The sequence below is a fragment of the Oikopleura dioica genome, chromosome XSR (genome assembly GCF_907165135.1).
Source record: "Oikopleura dioica chromosome XSR, OKI2018_I68_1.0, whole genome shotgun sequence".
NCBI classification, from domain to species: Eukaryota; Metazoa; Chordata; class Appendicularia; order Copelata; family Oikopleuridae; genus Oikopleura; species Oikopleura dioica.
The window spans coordinates 6708490-6728139 of NC_137294.1; the positions used below are offsets into that span (position 1 = coordinate 6708490).

The 19650-nt window shown below is 41.4% G+C and overlaps 5 protein-coding genes and 1 long non-coding RNA gene across 8 annotated transcripts; 4 read left to right on the forward strand and 2 right to left on the reverse strand.

Annotated features, from left to right (window-relative positions):
- The first annotated feature begins 332 nt into the window (after nt 1-332).
- On the forward strand, nt 333-2636 carry LOC145708523 (uncharacterized). Its single transcript, XM_081786200.1, has 12 exons — nt 333-563; nt 692-846; nt 893-940; nt 1018-1105; nt 1208-1341; nt 1388-1511; nt 1584-1671; nt 1818-1965; nt 2026-2098; nt 2173-2248; nt 2313-2438; nt 2492-2636. Exons 1-12 carry the CDS (start codon nt 418-420, stop codon nt 2528-2530), a joined length of 1245 nt encoding a protein of 414 aa, XP_081642326.1. The 5' UTR covers nt 333-417; the 3' UTR covers nt 2531-2636.
- Nucleotides 2637-2942: 306 nt separating this feature from the next.
- Nucleotides 2943-5133, forward strand: LOC145708524 (uncharacterized). Of its 2 annotated transcripts, XM_081786201.1 has the most exons (7): nt 2943-3418; nt 3493-3576; nt 3743-3877; nt 3923-4015; nt 4056-4108; nt 4157-4320; nt 4521-5133. In XM_081786201.1, the coding sequence occupies exons 1-7, from the start codon at nt 3365-3367 to the stop codon at nt 4799-4801; spliced, it is 864 nt and encodes a 287-aa protein (XP_081642327.1). In that variant the 5' UTR covers nt 2943-3364; the 3' UTR covers nt 4802-5133. The 2 variants fall into 2 exon arrangements, with proteins under 2 accessions (XP_081642327.1, XP_081642328.1); XM_081786202.1 differs by lacking the exons at nt 2943-3418; nt 3493-3576 and adding an exon at nt 3601-3698.
- A 156-nt stretch (nt 5134-5289) lies between these two features.
- Nucleotides 5290-7073, forward strand: LOC145707278 (putative 3',5'-cyclic phosphodiesterase pde-3). Its single transcript, XM_081784775.1, has 5 exons — nt 5290-5522; nt 5631-5741; nt 5781-6275; nt 6318-6607; nt 6648-7073. The coding sequence occupies exons 1-5, from the start codon at nt 5305-5307 to the stop codon at nt 6800-6802; spliced, it is 1269 nt and encodes a 422-aa protein (XP_081640901.1). The 5' UTR covers nt 5290-5304; the 3' UTR covers nt 6803-7073.
- A 21-nt stretch (nt 7074-7094) lies between these two features.
- Nucleotides 7095-8812, reverse strand: LOC145707279 (uncharacterized). Of its 2 annotated transcripts, XM_081784778.1 has the most exons (7): nt 8763-8812; nt 8212-8459; nt 8097-8169; nt 7854-8046; nt 7729-7811; nt 7548-7666; nt 7095-7509 (listed from the first exon to the last, which is right to left on the reverse strand). In XM_081784778.1, the coding sequence occupies exons 2-7, from the start codon at nt 8367-8369 to the stop codon at nt 7311-7313; spliced, it is 825 nt and encodes a 274-aa protein (XP_081640904.1). In that variant the 5' UTR covers nt 8370-8459; nt 8763-8812; the 3' UTR covers nt 7095-7310. The 2 variants fall into 2 exon arrangements, with proteins under 2 accessions (XP_081640904.1, XP_081640903.1); XM_081784777.1 differs by lacking the exon at nt 8763-8812 and having other exon boundaries at nt 8212-8629.
- Nucleotides 8813-9255: 443 nt separating this feature from the next.
- LOC145707273 (uncharacterized) lies at nt 9256-12099 on the forward strand. Its single transcript, XM_081784771.1, has 7 exons — nt 9256-9488; nt 9548-9625; nt 9782-9841; nt 9984-10133; nt 10196-10385; nt 11082-11494; nt 11535-12099. The coding sequence occupies exons 1-7, from the start codon at nt 9385-9387 to the stop codon at nt 11797-11799; spliced, it is 1260 nt and encodes a 419-aa protein (XP_081640897.1). The 5' UTR covers nt 9256-9384; the 3' UTR covers nt 11800-12099.
- Nucleotides 12100-13192: 1093 nt separating this feature from the next.
- On the reverse strand, nt 13193-14507 carry LOC145708380 (uncharacterized). Its single transcript, XR_014134828.1, has 3 exons — nt 14162-14507; nt 13724-13930; nt 13193-13679 (listed from the first exon to the last, which is right to left on the reverse strand). It is a non-coding gene; the product is annotated as an uncharacterized LOC145708380 (long non-coding RNA).
- Between the last annotated feature and the right edge of the window lie 5143 nt (nt 14508-19650).

Below are 19650 nucleotides of genomic sequence, written 5' to 3' on the forward strand. Positions count from 1 at the left end.
CACAAAAAATGCCAAGTTCCAAGAGTCTTGAAGCCAAACTGAGAACTGCAGAAATCATCATTTTGCTAAACAATCGATCTTTGCTTGATTGTGGGAACGTGTCTAAGGCTCGAATTCATTAAATTGAAGATCTCATTTTGCGCTGTTATTTGTAAACTGCTGGCGTAATTTTTGGAAATTCGCGGCGGCGATTTATTATTCGAGATATTGCGCCAGGCGTTATTAATAAAATGCGTGCATTCAGTTTATATTGCCTTCTACAACTGCGAGCAGATCATCAGCTGACTCAAACGCAGCTTATCCTAACTTATCACAATCAGTTGACAGTGGCCCTAAAAAGTGCAGCAGTAATCCCAAACGTAGTGAGCACAAAAAAGCCCAAAAAGGGAGTTACTCGAACTATTTTCAGAAGCCAAAATGCCTAGATACCGAATAACGACAGAGCTTTCTGACGAAGAAATAGAGCCTTATGTCCCGAAACCAATAAAGAAGAAATCTGATGAAGAAAGATTCGGCGAGCAGACAATTCCGGGTCTTGGGCTCTATACGATTCCCAAAATGCGGTTAGTTTGAACACCCTGCATGAATAAGTCATTCCGATAACTAGTTTTACTGAACAAAAGCCTTACCGCAGAAATAACGCGGAAGCACAAAAAATATTGCCATTGTTAAATTCTGAAAGTCACTTTAGCACTGATGAAGAACGTGCAAAAATGATGGAAGAAGATGAAGAGATTGCTGCACATGTTCCGCTGTCGTCTAGAAAGTGGTACCGTGATTCACTGGCAACCGCGGACCTCTGTTTGGTGGAACCAGCTAGTTTAGCTGATCCGAACGCCTCGCGCGGTAAAGTCTCGAACCACAGAGAACACTAAAATACGCTGTCTTTCAGTGACCCCCCGCCGCTCCCGTATTCATCATGTTGACTACGACCAATTACAGGAATCAGTTTCTCATAAGAATATTTCGTTTCGCAATAGTCTCAATTTCTATCTTTTCCAATGGAAACCCTTCTCGAGGTTAACTACGAGCCAGCTAAGCCATCAAAATCATTATATGGATTTTCAAAAGGTCGAAGTGTAGAAGACTCTTTAAAAGAAATCAGGTATTAGTAATAAATATTACTAGTTAGGTAATAGTAATACCGTATTACTCCATCATTTATATTCTAATTTTTGCTCTTCAGATGTTTGAATTTAATTTTTAGAGAGGAAAAAGCGGCAATAAAAGCAGCAAAAAGCGAACGCTTACGAAGAGAGTGGATCGGAACCGCACCGAAAGCAAAGCTGGGAGCCCCGTCCGAGAAAGATGCCTGTCTGTACTCGATAAATGACTACTTAGGTGACAAATTCAAGTGAGTTTTTGGCTGGAATGATCATGATCCTAGAGGTACAAAAGGCACAAGAAGCCAAAATGGAAGCCAGAGAAGAAGAAGAGCTGTTTCATCACAAGCCATTCAAAACTGCGAAACAAATACGAGCAGAAAAGTACGGAGTAGATGAAGATGAAGAAGGGCAGGGTCAGCATATGTATAACTATCTATAACTCTATTGGTTTTCGGGTTTTAGCTGTTAACCCGCGGTAGAAATTCTAAACGCAAAGATAAATGTGCCGCGGCGAAAGCAGCACGAGATCGGCACCTCTGTCGATGAGCTATTCGACCGACACAAGGTAAGCAATTAGAGTCATTAAAATAAGAGCAATATTGAATATCCATCGCGTAAATGGTCGATCGAGTGGTGAAATGTATATGTTCGTGTGTGTTTGTTCGACGGGGCGAAGGCAATAACGGCGAATCGTATTCATGCGTTATTTAGTCCCTTGTGACATCAGTGCTCGATCGACGTACAGAAAAGATTCGACGTGCCAGAGCGGTGCGCAAAGAAGGCGAGGAAGAAATTGAAGACCTATTGAATGTTAATGTGCGAAGCCCAAAATGGCTGGCCCAAGCATCATCGCCCTCTGGGAACCGGGATATGCCAATAAAATACCGTAAATAACGCCGCAAAAAGTAACTCGGTCAAAGATTATACGAGGATCAATTCAAGAAGCGACTCCCGCTCAAGCTAGACACTCTCGAAGATCTGCTCAATTACAAGTAGCCGCTCTATTCAAAATCTCAATAATTTACTCCAATCAATGAAGTTATTCAATAGCAACAGATATTTTAAGTCCGCATGGTCAAATCGAAACGACGACTGCAGAAGAAGACGCGGAAGCCCTGAAAAAACTAGCGCCTAAAGAATACAAGGAAATCGAGTTTTTGAGGTTCATATTGATGGATTTGATTGACAAACAGAAAGAACTCGTAAAAGACATTCGAAAATCCAAACTTCCTACGCTCTAGCTTCAAGCACCTCTATTCCGATCCAATGGCAAATCTGAATGATGACAAGTACAAGAAGCTTATGAAGGATGTAACTTTCACAACAGCCCAGGTAAGAGAGTTCGGACGGTGCGGTAACAGTATCCTCAAACGTGTTAAATTTAGTTCCCGCCATCTCGCTTAATGGCCGACGAAGATGAATGAAATCAAGCTCGTTTTTCCTTCAAATTGACATAGAAGATTTCGGGTCCAATTATAGCCGGCCTGATATATTTTTTCATATATGTAGTTAAAGAAATAAAGTTAGAAGAAGAACGCATGTGTCACGTCTTTGTAAACTCATTCTGGTAATTCAAAAGGCAGATTAGCTCGTCAAACATCTCCGTTTACAGGTGTCTTCATATAATCTAGGGGATGGGTTAAGCTGCGTGCCCAAAGGCGGCTCGAGATCTCAGGCGTTATTGATTTCAGTGCAAGAGCTCAACTGTGCAAACCGAGACAAAATCGATACTCTCAACACCTCGAGACCCCCTCAGGGCAAAACTGATCCCCCTCTCGGCCATTTACCATTTACGATGAGGCACAAATTATACCGAGGGAGAGTGCTAGAGAAAATCTCCCTTTTCAGGAACAGAGCGCGTCTATGAAATTGGCGTGAGCCCGATGATATCCGAGTGTATATAATTTAGCGCTCGAGGCGATCGGTTGAATGGAACCCACTCGCTAATGAGGTACCCGTCGCAAATGTGCCCTACAGTGCGCCCAACTCTCTGCGCACAGGGGCCGAGCACAGTATTGAAAGAAATCGTGACTCGCAGCATCCCCTTTAAATGATCCAAACAATGGCTTTTTCTGGTTCCTTGAAGTCAACTTTACGACACACAAAAAGAGACTTACAAATGGTTGACAAGAAGTGGCGAATATTGCGAGAAATAGAGAATTTTCGAAGAAAGAGGATAGCTGCACTCTTTTATGTTTTCGTCGGATAAATATAAATTGTTGGAAATTTAAGATTGTGATACTTATGTTGGCACTGCGATGCAATTCCAGTCACGGGGATTGCTTCTGGACCTTAGCGGAGCAAAGATGAAGGTGGGGTCACAAGAAGAGATTTTAATAATACTTCAACTAAAGAGAAAAAAATAACTGAGAGAGACCCTTTCAAGACACGGCCTCGTGCGCGATATAATAGCCAGCGTCGAGCTTCGTTAGGCGCAATTTATAAGGAATACGATGTTGACTCACCTCAGGTATGATATCTGGCTTGATGATCTCCGGGGATTTATTTTGAGTTTTTCGCTTTTCTCATTTCCAACGTCTTAGAGAACTTGTTAGATATGCAACGAATAAGTTCTTGCTATTAATGATACTCGTAAAGATTTTGCGATTTTCTTGAAAATTAATTTAAAATTTCAGGAATCCTCTGTGCATATACCAGCGGAACTGGTTGAAGCAGCGCGAGGTCCGCGCGGTTTCACCCACCGGCGAACCTCTTTGCCGGCTGTTCTGCAGCCTCCCAGTCTGATCACGATGAGCCAGCGACATTTCAAGGTTCGGAAGTGCGCTCTTTCTTTTCTCAGATTTGTATTCAATAAGGAAATCAACGAGATCATCGACGACCTTTTAAAACTTGCGCCAACTTTCAGTCAACCAGTGTTGCTCAGTATAAAGAAAGTCAAAAAAATCATGGTCAGTTAAAGTGAGCGAGCTAGCGATGATCGGAATTTAGAGACCTTACGAGAGAAATCTTGAGATGGCGACAAATGACTGCCAAGCAGACAGGTGAGATAAATTGTGGCCCACGATCAAGGCTAACCTCGTTGACCTCAGTGAAAACAGTGAAGTCGAGCTTGAGAGTAGTTGGAAGACACTGACGAAGAGACAAGACAGCCGTATTTCGGCGAATTTAAGGGACTTCAACGAGCCTTCCCGAACACTGCCCAAACGCAGTCGTCCAAATGCTGGAAACTCGCTGGAACGTCTTGTTGAGAAAGGTTAGTCTTGACTTTGAAAGAAGGTATTCCTGAATCCTTGCTGCCCTTGATCGAAAGTTTGAGAGGTAAAAGGAGGTCTCGTGACGGTAATTATTCTGGGCGATTGGTTTTGGCGTTTTGAAGTAGCCGGGCGAGTTTTCGTTGAATCGACCTGTGCCTAGAGAATCTTTTTGAGACATTAACTTGTTGTTCATTTTTAGATTCAACCAGTGTTTTCCACAGTAAGCTACTGCCGCTCTCGATACGGGGCTCACTTGGCACTTCTGACTATGAAACTGACACCACCACAGCTGCTGAAGCCAATTTTCACGACTACATAAGCAACAACAATCAAGCCCAAAGCAAGTCGACCTCTTATCTCCTCCACTCGCAGACACAGAACAGGCCCATCACGAGCCAAGGCAACTTCGACTCAATAAAAAGGAAATCAAGTGCCACATCTTGTATTTTCCCGAATAATGCTCGTCATAAGTCCCCTTGAGAATCACTCGCCAATAAATATTTATTGAGCACGATAGTAGCTCGGCTGTAATCATTTTTCCTCCCAAAGTGCCGATTTCCAATAAGCTTTCTTATTAGTGAGGCTGCCATGCTCTCATCAAAAAGTGTCTCAGAAAAGAGATTCCATTGTTATAATCTAGTTGGCACCTTGAGCACACAGTAATGCGCAATACAAAGATATGTCCTCATCGCCACCTCCTGTGACTGGTCTCGCCAGATCCGCCTCTCGCAGCCATTTTGAGCAGCTCGAACAATCCAGAGAAACACGCACGTCGACTACTTCGTCCTCGCATTCTAGCGCCGAAAAATCAGGAACGTTTCCTTAATGCCTGTCCTAGGTTTTCATCAGCTCCTCTGTGCGCCTAGATTATCACTCGATCATATCCAGGGCGTCGATATCGCCTCCCAAGAAATGAGAGTCAAAGCGTGCCCAACTGCCAAGCTTAGGTGCGGCAATGGCTGCAAAGAAGCATAGAACTTTTCATGATAGAGCCACTTAGAGAAACGGACGAAGGCGCGTCAGAGTGCGACACAGCACTGGACGAGGTACTCGCTCACTGTTTTGAATGGAATTTCCCGATTTTCGAGCTGCGGGCACTCACCCATGAGGTCCTGTCACGTCTTGCCTATAGATTCTTCGATCTAGCAAAGCTATTTTCACACTATAAGCTTCCTCGCGAGAAATTTCTGGCTTATTTCAGGTAAGTGCTATTAGACACGCTCGCTTGTCAATTTTTAGCCCGATGTATAATCTTGTATATAAGGCGGCGAGAATTGCATTTAGAGCAAGTGAAATATTATTTTCCTAGAGCACTTGAGTCTGGATACCGAAACTGTGCATACCATAATTCAGTCCATGCCGCCGACGTACTTCAAAGCGTGTTTTACATAATCAACGTTCCCAACAAAGAAACTGGAAGGTAGCTTGATACTAGCGTTCACATCAAATGACTTTTTAGGTGTTTAAAAGACCAACTGGACGAAAAGGACGTACTCTCTATATTTCTTGCCGCCGCGGTGCACGACTACGACCACCCGGGCTATACGAACAATTTCCTCATTCAAACCCGCCATTCGCTTGCTATTCTTTACAATGACCGTTCGGTGTTGGAGAACCACCACGTGGCCGCCGCTTGGAAGCTGCTCATCTCCGACCCGAAGCTCAATTTCCTCGCCAACCTCGACCCGACCCTATCCTCAACCATCCGCGACAATACTATAGAGCTCGTTCTTTCGACCGACATGGCCCAGCATACCTACTACCTTTCTCAGTGGAAAGAGCTCTTTGCTCACACATCAAAGATCGATCTTACAGACAAGCACAAGAAGTTGCTCATGCTAAAGATGATCATTAAATTCTCGGATATTTCTAACCCCTCCAAGGAGTACAAAAATCACGTCGAGTGGAGCCACCGCGTCACCAAAGAATTCTATAGACAAGGAGACGAGGAAAAGTAATAATAGTAACCATATCGCCACTAACGAAAACCATTCAGAGCTCATAAGCTGCCCATTACACGCTTCATGGACCGATCCGATCCAGACATGATCGGTAACCAACGAGCATTTATCACAAACATGGTCAAACCCTGCTACGAGGCGCTATCATTGAACAACTTCATTATCGACAGGCACTCAATAATTGGACGACAGCTGGAAGTCAACTTGCGCATGTGGAAGCAGACCGTTGTCGACGCATCGGGAGACACAATTTATCCTGACTTAGAAAAAATTGAAAATCAAATTGAAAAAGAACTTGAACCCAGTGAAGGGGCACAATTATTAGGTGAGCAACTAGGTAGCTCCTTTGGATCAACTTAGTTCAGTAAACATTGATCCTCAAAGCCAAATGCAGACTGTAGAAGTTCTACCGGCGGAGCCAGTCGAACGTTCATTATCTGCGAGTTCCTGCTGCGGCTCAATACTCTCCTTGCTCAGAAGAAATACTGGGCGCAACGCACGTTACAGCAGCAATAACTGAGCAATACTTAATCTACAGTGAGTAACAACCGAAAAATTAATCCAACGAACATGAACAAAAAGTCACTGTCTGGCGGACCGTCTGACTGTCATCCTTTACATAAGCGTCAACACGAAACCTCAGCGAGAATGGATATATTTATATACGTATATCAAAAGAATTATGTTAATATTATGACTTATTCACACTCACTTGTCACCCTCCTTTCCGTTTCGATGCTCAACATCTTGTAAAGTTCTTATGCAGGAAATAAAACAGCAGAAATGAGGAATTCTTCTTTGATTCATTTTTATTGAGTTCGTTTTCTATCTTTGGCAATTTAAAGAGCAATAATAATAACAGTCGGCGCGAGTGATATTTCGATGCAAATTTATCTTTCATTTGCAAATAACCTTTTGAGATGTTGTCACAGTTAAGAAACATTTCAAAGGTTTCTTGGAAGACGATAATTACTTGAGCGACAAAAAAATTTAAATAGTACTAGCATTTTAAAAGCCGGCCCAGCACATCACACGTTTAGAAAGGAAATTAATAAAGAAAGTAATAGTAATAAAAAAGATATGCTAGGCAACGGAGAAGAGTTGAGCAAGCCACGCGTCTTGTTTTGATCGAACTCGCGAATTTTCAGATCCATTTCGTACATCCATTCTTTCCGCAGTTTTCCTTTGTACGCAACATCGTCTCGGTTGCAATTGTTTTCGTCACAACTTCAAAAACGGGCATATAAAATTCATAAACAACATACCAGTAAACACGGCTGAATGTTTGCTTCGAGATGTCAATGTGATGGATTTCTTTCATGCCCATTGACTTCATGTCGTAATTACTGTCGTCTACGTTGTGTTTCTTCGTTTTTCCTTTGCACTGATGAGGATTTATTTCTTGCACTTAGAAGTCACTCTACAAAAAAGGTGATAAATCCGTTTCATTGAGGGGAATTCTTCAACAGTTATATGCTGCATGTCTAGCTCGTCTTGTGCTGCTTCATTGACGGCGGATTTCTGTAGCTCTATAAAAAGATTAATCCAATTAAGCGTCTCGCGCAGCATACCAAGTTCTTCCTCCATCCGTCTCGTGTGATTAACAGCGCATCCGGCAAAGTAAAACGTTGACTTAACGCACTTAGCTTTGTCGTCAAGACTTGCGCCTGCGGTTTTGTTAGATTTAACACAATCCTGCCTCGCTTCATCGTTCACCATGTGTCGATGATAGTACTCCACGTGAAAGCAACTCCCTGCGAGCACCTGAAATCGACACAAGTTACACATTGTTCAAATCATGCTTCCAATTTTACCTTACAATAGGTCTCCCCTGTTTTGGCGTCGTAATCGCGGAACGGGGCAGTTGGACTTTTAATTTCGTGCTTGCTAGAAATGTGGAAAAGGAAGCTCCAAAAAGCAACACCTTACTAGGGATAAATGCACCTATCCTCGCCGCCAAACATGACGGACATATTTTCCGCAACAGTGGACACCCGAGTGTTGCATTTGCAGCGAATGTACTCGCTTTCGTCGTAATTTTTTATGGCATTTGCTGCTCCGATCAAGAACACTACAGACAGGACCATTGTTTAGAGTCGGCCTTTTGTCGTTGTTGTTTTCAGTGGTTTTGAGTTCTCTATGTTACATAGACTGTGCAGTGCGCTGGGCGAGTTTCTCTAAACAAAAAGATTTTTGTAAACAGCCGCGAAGCGTGAATCTCGTAAGCCGAGTGCCATGCATGAAACCGCTTATCAATTATTTCAGCGATGCATTGAACACGGAATGAATAGTGAAAGGCCACCCTGGCGTCCACGAGAGAGCGACTGAATCTCTGCTCGGTCGATTTTTATATGTACATGTGGCCTTTAAAATTAAACCTTGTCAAGCATTAATTGAGACTCGTCCTAGCACACTGTCGAAACATTATCTGATCAGTATTGATTGGCAATTACTTCTTTAGAAATTCGAAATTCCTTTACCTGCTAGTAAAAAGGGAAATGCATGTTTCTCTTTTGAATGCTGACGCGTGGAATAACGAAAATTCACTACGGCGTTCACACTCGTCGTAAAGCTCGAGCAGACCAAGTCGTAAAAATCAAAGGGCGGAATACCTACCTTAATTATTCACAATTTAAGCCACTGAACCCACTTAGGAAACCAAGGCATCGTGGATTAGCCCCCTTTGGAACGAAACTTGCAGCAGAAAAGCCACGAGCTGTTCTGCTTAATTCGGATTCCATGAAGCCGCCAAGATTTGTCTACTTTCATCCAATTTAAAAATTCATGGGTTCAACCATGCCAACGAAATACCATTCCGATCCAGTATTTGCCATAAATCATGATCTGCATTGGAAAATTCTGAGTCAAAATTTAGCGCCCCGTTCTAGGGAGAACTTTACGATTCTATCGCGAAAGAGGGCCCGAAGGCACTCTACTATGACCGCTTTGCGTGCGTCATAGTTAATCAAATACGTGATCAGCAATTTGAAAAGAACAAAAATAAAATAAATTCTCTACCATTGTTCCTCCCTAGTCCTTCCGTGGTCAACTATGCAGAGAAATTTTTAATCCATCGAGAAAGGAGAAAGAATTAAGAAAAGCATGCTGAGCAAGAGAAGTCTCGCGTTGACGTCGATCTGCTACAATCTCTGTGCGATTCTAGCCACTCTTCTCGTGGATATTATTGCGCCAGGGCCCTTTGCTTCGTGGTCGGAAATCATCATTTTGTTTATTAAATACCTTTGTCTAAGCAAAGTTGAGATAGTCTTCCTGTTCGACCTGTGGCGGACAACGGCTATGTTGGGTTTATTCTGACACGTGCTGTTCTGTCTTCGGCAAAACACAGGATCGTGAAATTATCTCTTGCTGTTTTAGAATCTTGAAAAAGTCGATAAATTAATTGTGAGGCGCGCACTTGTCGGCTGTTGTTAATTTTGTGATTTCGAGTTCAGACCTTTTTCCCGTCGAAATCTGAATATACGACCATCGATCCCTAAATCAGACCTTCTTACCTCATTAACTCTGCTACAAGAGAGGGACAACAATTTGTCCTCCAGAGGTAATCAATCAAAATTCTAAAAACATATATTGGACGCGACCGCAAGGAGACCTTATTGACCTTGTCTACCTTAATTTACGCAATACATGCAATCAAAGAGCGAGGGATTGAAAACCAAACTGATTTCCTTGAACTTATTTAGCGTTTACGGCAGCAGAAACATAGCCTGGCCCTGGTTTATTCGGTACGCGACGGATTACAGCTACAACTGGCCGATTTGGCATGTCCTTCACTTGTACGATTACGGACAGCGCATCGTATTTATGTCGTTTCTCCTCAATCTACTTCTTACAGGAAGAGTGTCTTAGAAAATACTCGTTTGATCGTTGAGTAGAATTCTATAAGACTCAAAAAAGCTGGAGCTGTTGCTGCCTTCGCCGGTGTGAGTAGACGGGCACTTCATTCCGTCGTCGTGGCAGACTTATCGACTGTCCTGTTTTTTCTCGCGACTCCATTATGGACCATTGATCCACTGAGTCCTTTTCCGCTGGCCTCGTTTCTCGCCATTTTTGGCTTTTATTTGTATGAAGGCGGAAGTGCACAGGTTCGTCATTTCCATCTCCCAATAAGAATGATAGATGATTTCAAAAAACTTTTTGTGGGGCCGGAAATCGTAAAAAAAGTGCGAGTGCAGTTTTGTCAAACTCGTCGAGACGAGTCGAATGATGTGTCTAACTCCTGATAATTCGGAGGATTGACCGGTTTACCGGCTGGTTACCGGAAAATACGTTGTCACCGGCCGTTTTTGTTCTAGAAGTGATAGACTAATGTTTGACACCGGAAATTGTTCCTTATAGTCAGTTCTCCTGCAGGCTAAAAGATGAAGGTTTTATCAATACTCTGAAGAGAGTTATCACTAAAAAAAGTAATTTTTACTAAAATTTTGTTGTTGCTGCACGTTCCTAATTTCTAGTCCCATTTTCGCCAAAAATAGTATTTTAGTGATAACTCTCTTCAGAGTATTGATAAAACCTTCATCTTTTAGCCTGCAGGAGAATTGACTATAAGGAACAATTTCCGGTGTCAAACATTAGTCTATCACTTCTAGAACAAAAACGGCCGGTGACAACGTATTTTCCGGTAACCAAACGGTAAACCGGTCAATGCTTAGAATTATCAGGAGTTAGACACATCATTCGACTCGTCTCGACGAGCTGAAGAAAACTGCACTTGCAGTTTTTTTACGATTTCCGGCCCCACAAAAAGTTTTTTGAAATCATCATAGTAACATCAAATCAAGTTTGCTGGTGCCTTTTTAATATCTATCTCGGCGATCTGTCCCGGTGCGTTTATGCACGGAACGTGTGCGATTCTCTCCTTCGCGAAAAATGTGCTCAATTTCATCACAAGCACTTGGAGTGATTTTTGGAAACGGAGTTGGTCTTCGCGCGTGTTCGTCGCGCTGCCGAAGGCAACAATCTACGTTTACTGGATTCTTTTCCAGTCAGGAATGGCGCTGATAGGATATGGCACCTTTTCCGTCATATTTTTCTTCCTCAACAGAGTTGGAAGAACTGATAATATGGTTGGCGATTCAACCTACAACTTTAAAAGTCTCAACGGGCGAGCGGCGAAGCTGACTGAGTATGCCAAGCTGCCCATTCAGTACCTTACCGTCTCGCAATTTGGCAAAGCGGAGACAATAACTGACCAGTAAGTTCTCAGTGCAAGTACTTATTATCACTTTCGTTAGTCATTCACTGTGGTCCAAAGTGTACAGAAACTTATTATTTCTCGTCCTTTGTCCACTTATCGTCTCTGTTGGGAAGATATTTCTGGGCAGCTTCCGGGCAACTATTAAACGAAAAAGCAAACTCGTCTATGCCTTCAGAAGACCAGAGAAGCGATTTTGGCGATTTATTCCTCATGCGCTTATATTTTTCGGCACAGTTCTTCACACTTTATCTCATCGGCACTGTTACGGCTTGAAATATCTAGGTTATTCTTGTGCTTTATGAGACTTATGAGCAGTTATTTCTAAGCCAGAAAAAGTACAGATGCTCTTTTGCTTTTATCCTGCAATCCGATAGTCTTCTGGTCCGCTGCGCTGCTGCTCCGTAAGAAAATTAGAATAACAGTAGAAATGCTAAGGACATCAAAAGCCTCCTCCTTTATTTCCGAGCTTTACCGTCATAACAGTTCAAAAACCGCTCTCATGGGTTCTGCATTTATCCTTCAGCCTGTTTTTATAGTATTACGCACTGTATTTCGTGTATAAGATCATAATTAAGAACTGCCAATAAATACTGTAAGTCGATGAAGAGAAATACCTTTGTATTTGTTGATGTTTTATTGATATGTATCTTTGAAATTTTGGGGGAGCATGTTATCAATCGGAATAAAACTAGTGAATCAATTAGTGAATCAATGAAACGCATATGTATCTATATCTGTCGTACGTTTTGTCGCCGTTGAACAAATTTGAAAGGATTTGTAGAATTAAAATTGAAGTACTAAAGTGAAAAGAAGTATTTTGAGTAGAGTCATTCAGGAATCTCAAGGATTTGCGCCAGCTTTTCCATCTCTTTTTTCAGCTTTTGGAGATGGGTCTTGGTGCGATTGAAGAATCGTTCTTGCTTTCCAACTTCGCTCATTTTCTTATCGTAGTATGTTTTTCGGCTATCTTCAAGGACTTTGATGGGGTGAGCAATAAATTATGCCGTCAAGAATACCGATAGACTTCTGTCACCCCTGATGGCCTTTTTGCACGCTGTTGCCTCCTATCTTACAGCATTTCCCAGCGACAAGTTGTTGAAATGTAAGCTGTGAGTTACAGTTTCCTCCCGGGCATGTAAAAAGCGCGGTTGTTCGATATCGTGGGCCCAAAAGCATCCTTTGCTCGTAAACAGAGGCACAGATATGGCAATATGCGCTGTCTTCGTCTCCGAACATGATTTCTGTGAACCTAGAAGTCTTAGTTAAAAGTGCTTGAAATATATTCTTACATGTCACAGTCCTTGCCGTCGACTTTTCTTCGACAACCCTTGGGGAGCGGGTCTTGCCATGGAACGAGGTGGGCGCAATGAAGTGATTCTATTGGCATTGAAAAACTCTCTTTTCTCTCTTCACTAAACGCTGAATAACACGGTGTATCTGATTGTGGGTTTGGCTGTTTGACCCGTGCCCCTTTGAATTTTCTCTGGTATTCCTTCTCGCCTTTGTTTAGAAATGATTTATCAGGCTCGATAGTGATTTTTTTCGACATTATTCGAAAATTATTGAAAACTCAACTCATCAATTTGAATTTATCACAAGAATAACCCATATTCGTTGATTCTGCAACTGCTGACATTCAATAATTTTCGCATAAGCCTGATGAAATCTTATGTTGAGTTTATGCTGATTTATTGAGGTACAACGAGACAGTTTTTGAAAAGACAGTGACACATTCATCTATTTAACTTTAATTTGCTATGAGTCTTTTTTGGTTTCCATCAAAGAATCGAAGCTTTTTTTGATGCGCTCCAACATTTGGGACCCGTGGCTGTCGTGGAAGTACTTTTTCATCCTTTTCGATAGTTCTTCCCCGTTTTCACCACATACATCGTTTCTTAGGTTGTTCAAGTAAGCGCAGAGCTTCTTTAACTCGTCATTTTCAACGGAATCGTCTTGACAGGATTCAAGCTTGCTTAGAGTTTCTTTGAATTTCTTCATATCTCGATTTTTCATTCGAGTAAATTTCGGCTTGTACTTAATTTCCGTCTTACTGCTTGTGGTTGAGTACGATCATTTTAGTCCAGATCTTGCTCTTTTAAAATATCAAATAAAATATCAAATAAAATATCATAATATAAAAAACATAATCAGCCATATTCTTTCGTCTTCTAAAAATCGTTTGCTATGAAAAAAAACTTAGTAACAAATCTCTCATCATTTTTCAACCTGAAAAGAATGAAGATAATGGCATCCTGGACGGTCTTATTGCAGTTGCTAAAATCAGAGTGTTGAAGCGTTTTGGTGGTGAATTTTGGATTTGGAACTCGCTCATGAATATACTTCCATTGCGGTAGCTCAAATCTTAGTCGTGGATCATTTTCTGCCGGGTCGTCCCAGAACTCCCAAGAGTTGGTATCCGATAACGCTGGGCAGCTATAATTTAGTAGAACGCAAATCAACTCGTTTTTTGGACCGCCACTTTACTATCACTAATCGCACAAGAGAAGACTATTTTGATTATGCAGCAAAGTGGCGCCCTCCCAAAGAAGTTAATCAGACAAAACTGTTTCCAGTTTTTTTTCTCCGGTGGGAGGATTAATCACATAAATAATTAATTTTCAACGCATAAATAAACAAACTAATTAAACATAGACTGATGCGTACTTTGGGTTGGCGTTTTCGTTCTTGAAAAACGGTATATGATCGGTCAAGTGACCAGTTATCACCCAGCACTGCTTCACATAGATCGCGTAAGTGATCTTTTTATCGAGTTTGTAGACGCTGTGGTCGCCGAATTTGACCACATCCGGCAACTTTGTGTAGTTCCCTTTCCACCAGGAAGATTCATCTAGTCTTCCGTTGAATTCTCTCGCTTTTGCAAAAGAACCTCTCTCTTCGTAATCAATAAGAAAAGCACTGCAATTCCCACGAGTGTACTTTTTCTCAAAGGCGCATTTGTTGCTCTGTGGACAGAGATCGTAGCCTTCAATTTTTCGAGCGTCTTTTCTGCGTTCCTTTTTTGGATTAGAAAAAAGAAAAAAATCAAACTTAGAAGCTTAAAAGATTCTAAACCAGTCCCTGGTAGATCTCTTGACAAGAAGAGCCATCCTTGCTTTTCCAGTTCGAATAATCAACAAGACATTTCAATTTCTTTTTTGGTAGTTTCCTCTTTGTTGTTTTCTTGCTTTTACTTTTCCCTTTATTCGTCTTATCGGTGTCCGAATAAATCTACAAGACTAATTATTAGTCAGACTGTAACAGACTGTTAACTTAGTGATCATTCAAATAAGTATTTACCTGGCATTGGCACTCCTTTATTTCACGCTTCGATCTCTTACGGTAGTCATAGTTTCCATATTCGTAGTTATCGCTAGACATCAAATCTGTGATATTATATTCTCTTTGCTGGGTTAATATAATTCGAAATTCTTTACTTTTAGCGACAAGATGTCGTTCGCTTTCAGAACCCATCGCCATAATTATTGTCGACTTGTTCGTCATTGTCATTGTATGAAGAGCTGTAGGACGACGCTGAGTAGTAGTCTTCGTTGTAATCTTTGATACCATCGATTGGTTTCCCGCACGAGTCGCACGCTTTGCAAAGAAATCAAATTTGACCGATCAATTAAGAGTTTCAGTCACTTTGAGACATTCCTTTGACCATGAACCATGGGCCAGAGCACGTTCCTCGGATACACTGCCTAGTTAACTGCTGTACTTTTGGGTTCGCTTATTAGGCCTTCTGATCAATTAAACTTTAATGGAACGCGTTCGCCATCTCTTTGATTGACAAGTAAGCTATCTGAGCCTAAGATATCTAGACCGCGTACAACTGTACTTAATCCTGTTTAACCCGCTCCTGATATTCATTCTCCGCATTGCAAAATGATTCAGTAGCTTTCCACTCGGACCAAAGAGGGTCGCCCTTGGGATTTTCTTGGATTTTTTTCCGGCAATGCAGAAATATTTCGTCTTTTCCAATTATGCAGCCTTTTCGGAAGATCATAAATAATGACGTTCGAATCTTAAATTTCACATTTCAATGACCGTTTCCGTCGGATGGGTCCATGAATACTTCGGTTTGCAGTCTTCCAACTTCTCTAAATTTTTTCTTCGACATCGCAGACCTGTAAATATCATTTTATTTTTGCGAACAACGAGAAGAACCAACCTATGACACCGAATTTCGGAAGACAACTTTTATCAGTAAAATAGCTCTTTATTTCGTCTAGGCCTTTATTTCTTCTCCACTCATGATACTCATCCCTTGTGCCAATGAACTTGCCATATCTTTTGTAGCCAGCCAATTTGCAAAGAAATTTCCCGATCTTCTTTTTTTTCTTTCCTGTTTTGACTACATCGGGGAGACAAAATGAAAAATATTTTTCACCGGTTGATGTGGTCTTTTGCGAGTTGAAATATATTCAGCGAAATTTCAACTTGAAATTTTCAAGAGTAGTATTTGATCAACTCAACCATTTCGGCATCAGCACCATGCCGCCATTTCCGTGAGAAAGCGATATCGGCCATTTTGCCTGTTCAGACAAAACCAAGGCCGAAAGAAGACAAAGCGTAGTAAAGAACATGTTGGGTGATCTTCTTCTCACGGCTAGTGCTACTTCTCTTTAGTAGAATTCTACAAGATGGATGTTCGAGTGGTCAGTCATTTTTTTTGCGTTTTACGAGATTTCAAGCAGTCCAAATATTGGAGCTTTTTTATATTTCCATAATGCTATACATTTTCCAAAATAAACAAGAATTCAAGAACATCCCCTAGAAAGCGCGTTGAGTCATTTCTCTTCATTTGCTCTTTATACGTAGTTTCTCCGTCTGCAGCTATTTTCAGCTATCTGTATTTCGACAAAAAGCGCGATGTAGTGCTCGATCTGGACGAGTTTGTCTCTCCAGCGCCCGCCTGAGCTGGCTTTCCCGAGCCATCTTATTAGATTAGGCAGTTCACAAGAAGAGAGAGAAGAAAATAGACTATTAATCACGCGCATATTCTCAGTTCCTTCCGAGCCCGAGGATAAATCTCCATCCTACAGACATCTGTTGATTCTGACACCTCGCCCAAGCGGACAGAATGGAGAGGAGACCTTGACAGCTCAAGTTTATCGCTCACCCTTTGTTTTATCGTTCTTTAGAAAGCGGCCAAAGCCTATTTAATTTTCGCCCTTTTGGATAAAGGCTTGTTCCTAATTAAATATTTATCCGCCCGGAAATATCCCTGGAGACCACCAATAATGGCTCGAATTTATGATACTACCACCAAACTCAAAAATTCATGCTGCTTGATTATCGAATTCATTGATTTATAGATGTACTGGACACCGAAAGAAACTGAAATCAACAGAGAGTTATTCAATTTGAAGTGAGCAACAGTGTACCCAAAATGACACGCAAGATTCACACTGGATGGCAGTTTTTCGGGGCGCTGTTTGAAGACGCCTATCAGAAATTATTTTTTTTATTTTGCGCAGAAATATTCGCGAAGTCGGCAATTTTTGTAATGAATGCATTAAAATCTGTTTACAGCATGACTTTTCACTTTGGGCCAAGATCAGCGCCACCTGAAAAAAGTGAGGATTATCCGTGACAAAGATAAGTACCGCTAACGGTTTGTGGAATCGGTCGTTTCTACGCGGTATTAACCTGAGAAACATCACCCCTGAGATGGCAAGTAGACCAGAGGATTACCCATTTTTAGCACAATATTACAAAGAAGTTATTTCTTCTAACGATATTTACACTGGCTTCTTTTTTTCTAAATTTTTGCATGGAAGGGATTTTAATAGACGTTATTCTCTTCTTATCAATGCAAACGAAGAAACTTGAATGATAATATTAGTGTCTTCGAATGATAAGGTTCAGAGTAAATTCTGTTTTCAGGAAACGGATCTACTCTTATTTACAAAAGATTCACTTTTTTCGAAATACGGAATCGCTGTTTGATGAACGGCGATTCCAGAAATGGCAGTGCCTTCTGATCTTTTTGAATTCTAGCATAGCCGGCTTCTTTCAAGTGGTTTTCTAGTTTGAAAATTGCGTGGAGCGATTTCCTTATCGATAACGTGCCTTCAGATCATGTCATGTTCCAAAAAATTTGTAATTGAAGCAGTTTTTTATGATCCGTCTTCGTCGTTTTTAAAAATCGCGTCGAGGCAATCGATGAGCAACCATGATTTGTAGACAAAAATGGTGTGCGGTATTTCAAAAGGGGGAAATTATCAACCGCATTGTCCCAAATTATGACTCCTGCTATACTCTGTCGGATTTAGGCTTCAACTAGGGATTTATTCTTTCCACAAAGAGCCGTTTGACAACCTCTAAACATTGAGAGAGTGCAGTTAGAATTTAAGTAGATCAGTGTATCTTTTGCGAATTGCCACAACGATCGTTCAAGTAAGAATCAATTTTGCTCGGTGAATCGAAAACGTAAAGAGGAAAAGACAACATGTCAAAGCGTTGAACACGAAGTGACAAATTAAATCGTCATTAGATAGCCTTTATTTTCTCTAGGAAGGGACACGTTATGAACCTCCGTGCAAGGCTGCTCCCGCATTTCCCAAAATCCTGGATTTCCCAAATCCTGGATTTCCCAAAATCCTGAATTTCTCAAATCGCCAAATCAGGATTCTGCCGATTCTGGATTTTGGGAAATGCAGGATTTTTTTTCTTTTGAATTAGTTTTTTTGTTTGGTTCATGGCTGTTGATTTCGAGTCCTTTGCTTTTACCCGGCATTTTTTTCCGGGCAACCCGCAGATTTTTCTGCGGGTTACTCGTGCGGAGACCCGTGCGAGTAGATCGAGTAAATGGGTAAAGGATAATCGTGAGCTACTCGCGAAAATTTCGCCTAGAAAAAAGAAAATTCGCCTGTATGATTGGCTCGAGAAAAATGGTTGCGGGTAATCACGAGCTACTCGGCGGAAAGGAGAAAACAAGTAGGGCGGGTAGCCCGTGAAAAAGAGTCTCCGTGCGAGAAACCCGCTGAAAAATCTGCGGGTTGTCCGGAAAAAAATGCCGGGTAAAACCAAAGGACTCGAAATCAACAGCCATGGTTTGGTTTAAAAATCAAACCTAAAAAATCAAAGGGCCCACCGACAAGCGCAACAAATCGGATCAAGCTATATCGAGGTTAAGCTCGAAAGTGAAGTTTTAAAGGAGTAAAAAATTGTAATTTCACAAAATACTTTCCTTGTAGGGTATTTTTGTAGATTTTGATTCTGAAAGCGAAAATTATTTAATCTGACCATACAGTATGGTCCATACTTCAAATAAGCCTGACCCTAGACGAGAAAGTTCGGGTACCAATTGGTACTGTCAACTCAAAATATAGTCCAGAAAAATGTGCCAAGGCAAAAAGAGCAGATTATAGACAGCGCTCGAGGCCCTCGAATCGAAGCATTTTATTGTTTACAGTAGATTTGCCCTGAAAAATAAGATTTTCAAGAGCTTTAGCGAGGACTATTTTAGTTTTGACAGATTGGTAGAGGAAAACAGTGTTAGTCGACGAAATTTCAGCTGAATCCTGCATTTCTCAAAATCCTGCTTTTCCCAATCCTGCATTTCCCAAAATCCAGAATCGGCAGAATCCTGATTTGGCGATTTGAGAAATTCAGGATTTTGGGAAATCCAGGATTTGGGAAATCCAGGATTTTGGGAAATGCGGGAGCAGCCTCCGTGCAACCTTGATCTGACATAATCGAACTCCGGATTTGGGAACGTAGTTTTCCCGCTATCAGAAGTTATCGACTAGGATCGAGGTTCGTAAATATTATTTTGCCTTCTTGAGGGTTTTTTGAGATTGGCACTAGGATAGCTTTGGTGTGTACCTAGTGAATATTGCCGAGAAAATATTCTTACGAAACCATTGGATAGAGCTGTTTCTCTTTCATTGAGAGGAAATTTAAATCCTTCCGCTTTTTGGATCGCTTTGAATATCACTCTCATTTATTCGACCCTTATCCTTATCAAACATCCCCCACAGAATGTATAATCCCCGCCCCAAAACTGCGGCTCGAAATACTGCGGACGATTCGCTAAGCAATATTAATTAGTGCAGTGGCAAATTCCGCAGAAATGGAACGTTGAGATGGTCTACAAACTCATAGTTGCTGGTTGGGCGCACGTTTTTGAATTCCGCCTCTTCGTG

Bases quoted from the DNA above. Each gene is read 5' to 3' on its own strand.
- LOC145707273 (XM_081784771.1), top strand. From the start codon at position 9,385: ATGCTGAGCAAGAGAAGTCTCGCGTTGACGTCGATCTGCTACAATCTC. The intron at 10,134-10,195 runs AGGAAGAGTGTC...AAGACTCAAAAA, and splicing joins CTCCTCAATCTACTTCTTAC to AGCTGGAGCTGTTGCTGCCT. The intron at 10,386-11,081 runs GTTCGTCATTTC...CATCAAATCAAG, and splicing joins ATGAAGGCGGAAGTGCACAG to TTTGCTGGTGCCTTTTTAAT.
- LOC145707278 (XM_081784775.1), top strand. From the start codon at position 5,305: ATGATAGAGCCACTTAGAGAAACGGACGAAGGCGCGTCAGAGTGCGAC. The intron at 5,523-5,630 runs GTAAGTGCTATT...TTATTTTCCTAG, and splicing joins AAATTTCTGGCTTATTTCAG to AGCACTTGAGTCTGGATACC. The intron at 5,742-5,780 runs GTAGCTTGATAC...ATGACTTTTTAG, and splicing joins CCCAACAAAGAAACTGGAAG to GTGTTTAAAAGACCAACTGG.
- LOC145708523 (XM_081786200.1), top strand. From the start codon at position 418: ATGCCTAGATACCGAATAACGACAGAGCTTTCTGACGAAGAAATAGAG. The intron at 1,966-2,025 runs GGAACCGGGATA...AACTCGGTCAAA, and splicing joins CCAAGCATCATCGCCCTCTG to GATTATACGAGGATCAATTC. The intron at 2,439-2,491 runs GTAAGAGAGTTC...TGTTAAATTTAG, and splicing joins TAACTTTCACAACAGCCCAG to TTCCCGCCATCTCGCTTAAT.
- LOC145708524 (XM_081786201.1), top strand. From the start codon at position 3,365: ATGCAATTCCAGTCACGGGGATTGCTTCTGGACCTTAGCGGAGCAAAG. The intron at 3,419-3,492 runs GTGGGGTCACAA...GACCCTTTCAAG, and splicing joins TTAGCGGAGCAAAGATGAAG to ACACGGCCTCGTGCGCGATA. The intron at 4,016-4,055 runs GTCAGTTAAAGT...ATCGGAATTTAG, and splicing joins AGAAAGTCAAAAAAATCATG to AGACCTTACGAGAGAAATCT.
- LOC145707279 (XM_081784778.1), bottom strand. From the start codon at position 8,369: ATGGTCCTGTCTGTAGTGTTCTTGATCGGAGCAGCAAATGCCATAAAA. The intron at 8,170-8,211 runs GTAAGGTGTTGC...CCACATTTCTAG, and splicing joins GATAGGTGCATTTATCCCTA to CAAGCACGAAATTAAAAGTC. The intron at 7,510-7,547 runs GTATGTTGTTTA...CCGTTTTTGAAG, and splicing joins ACATTCAGCCGTGTTTACTG to TTGTGACGAAAACAATTGCA.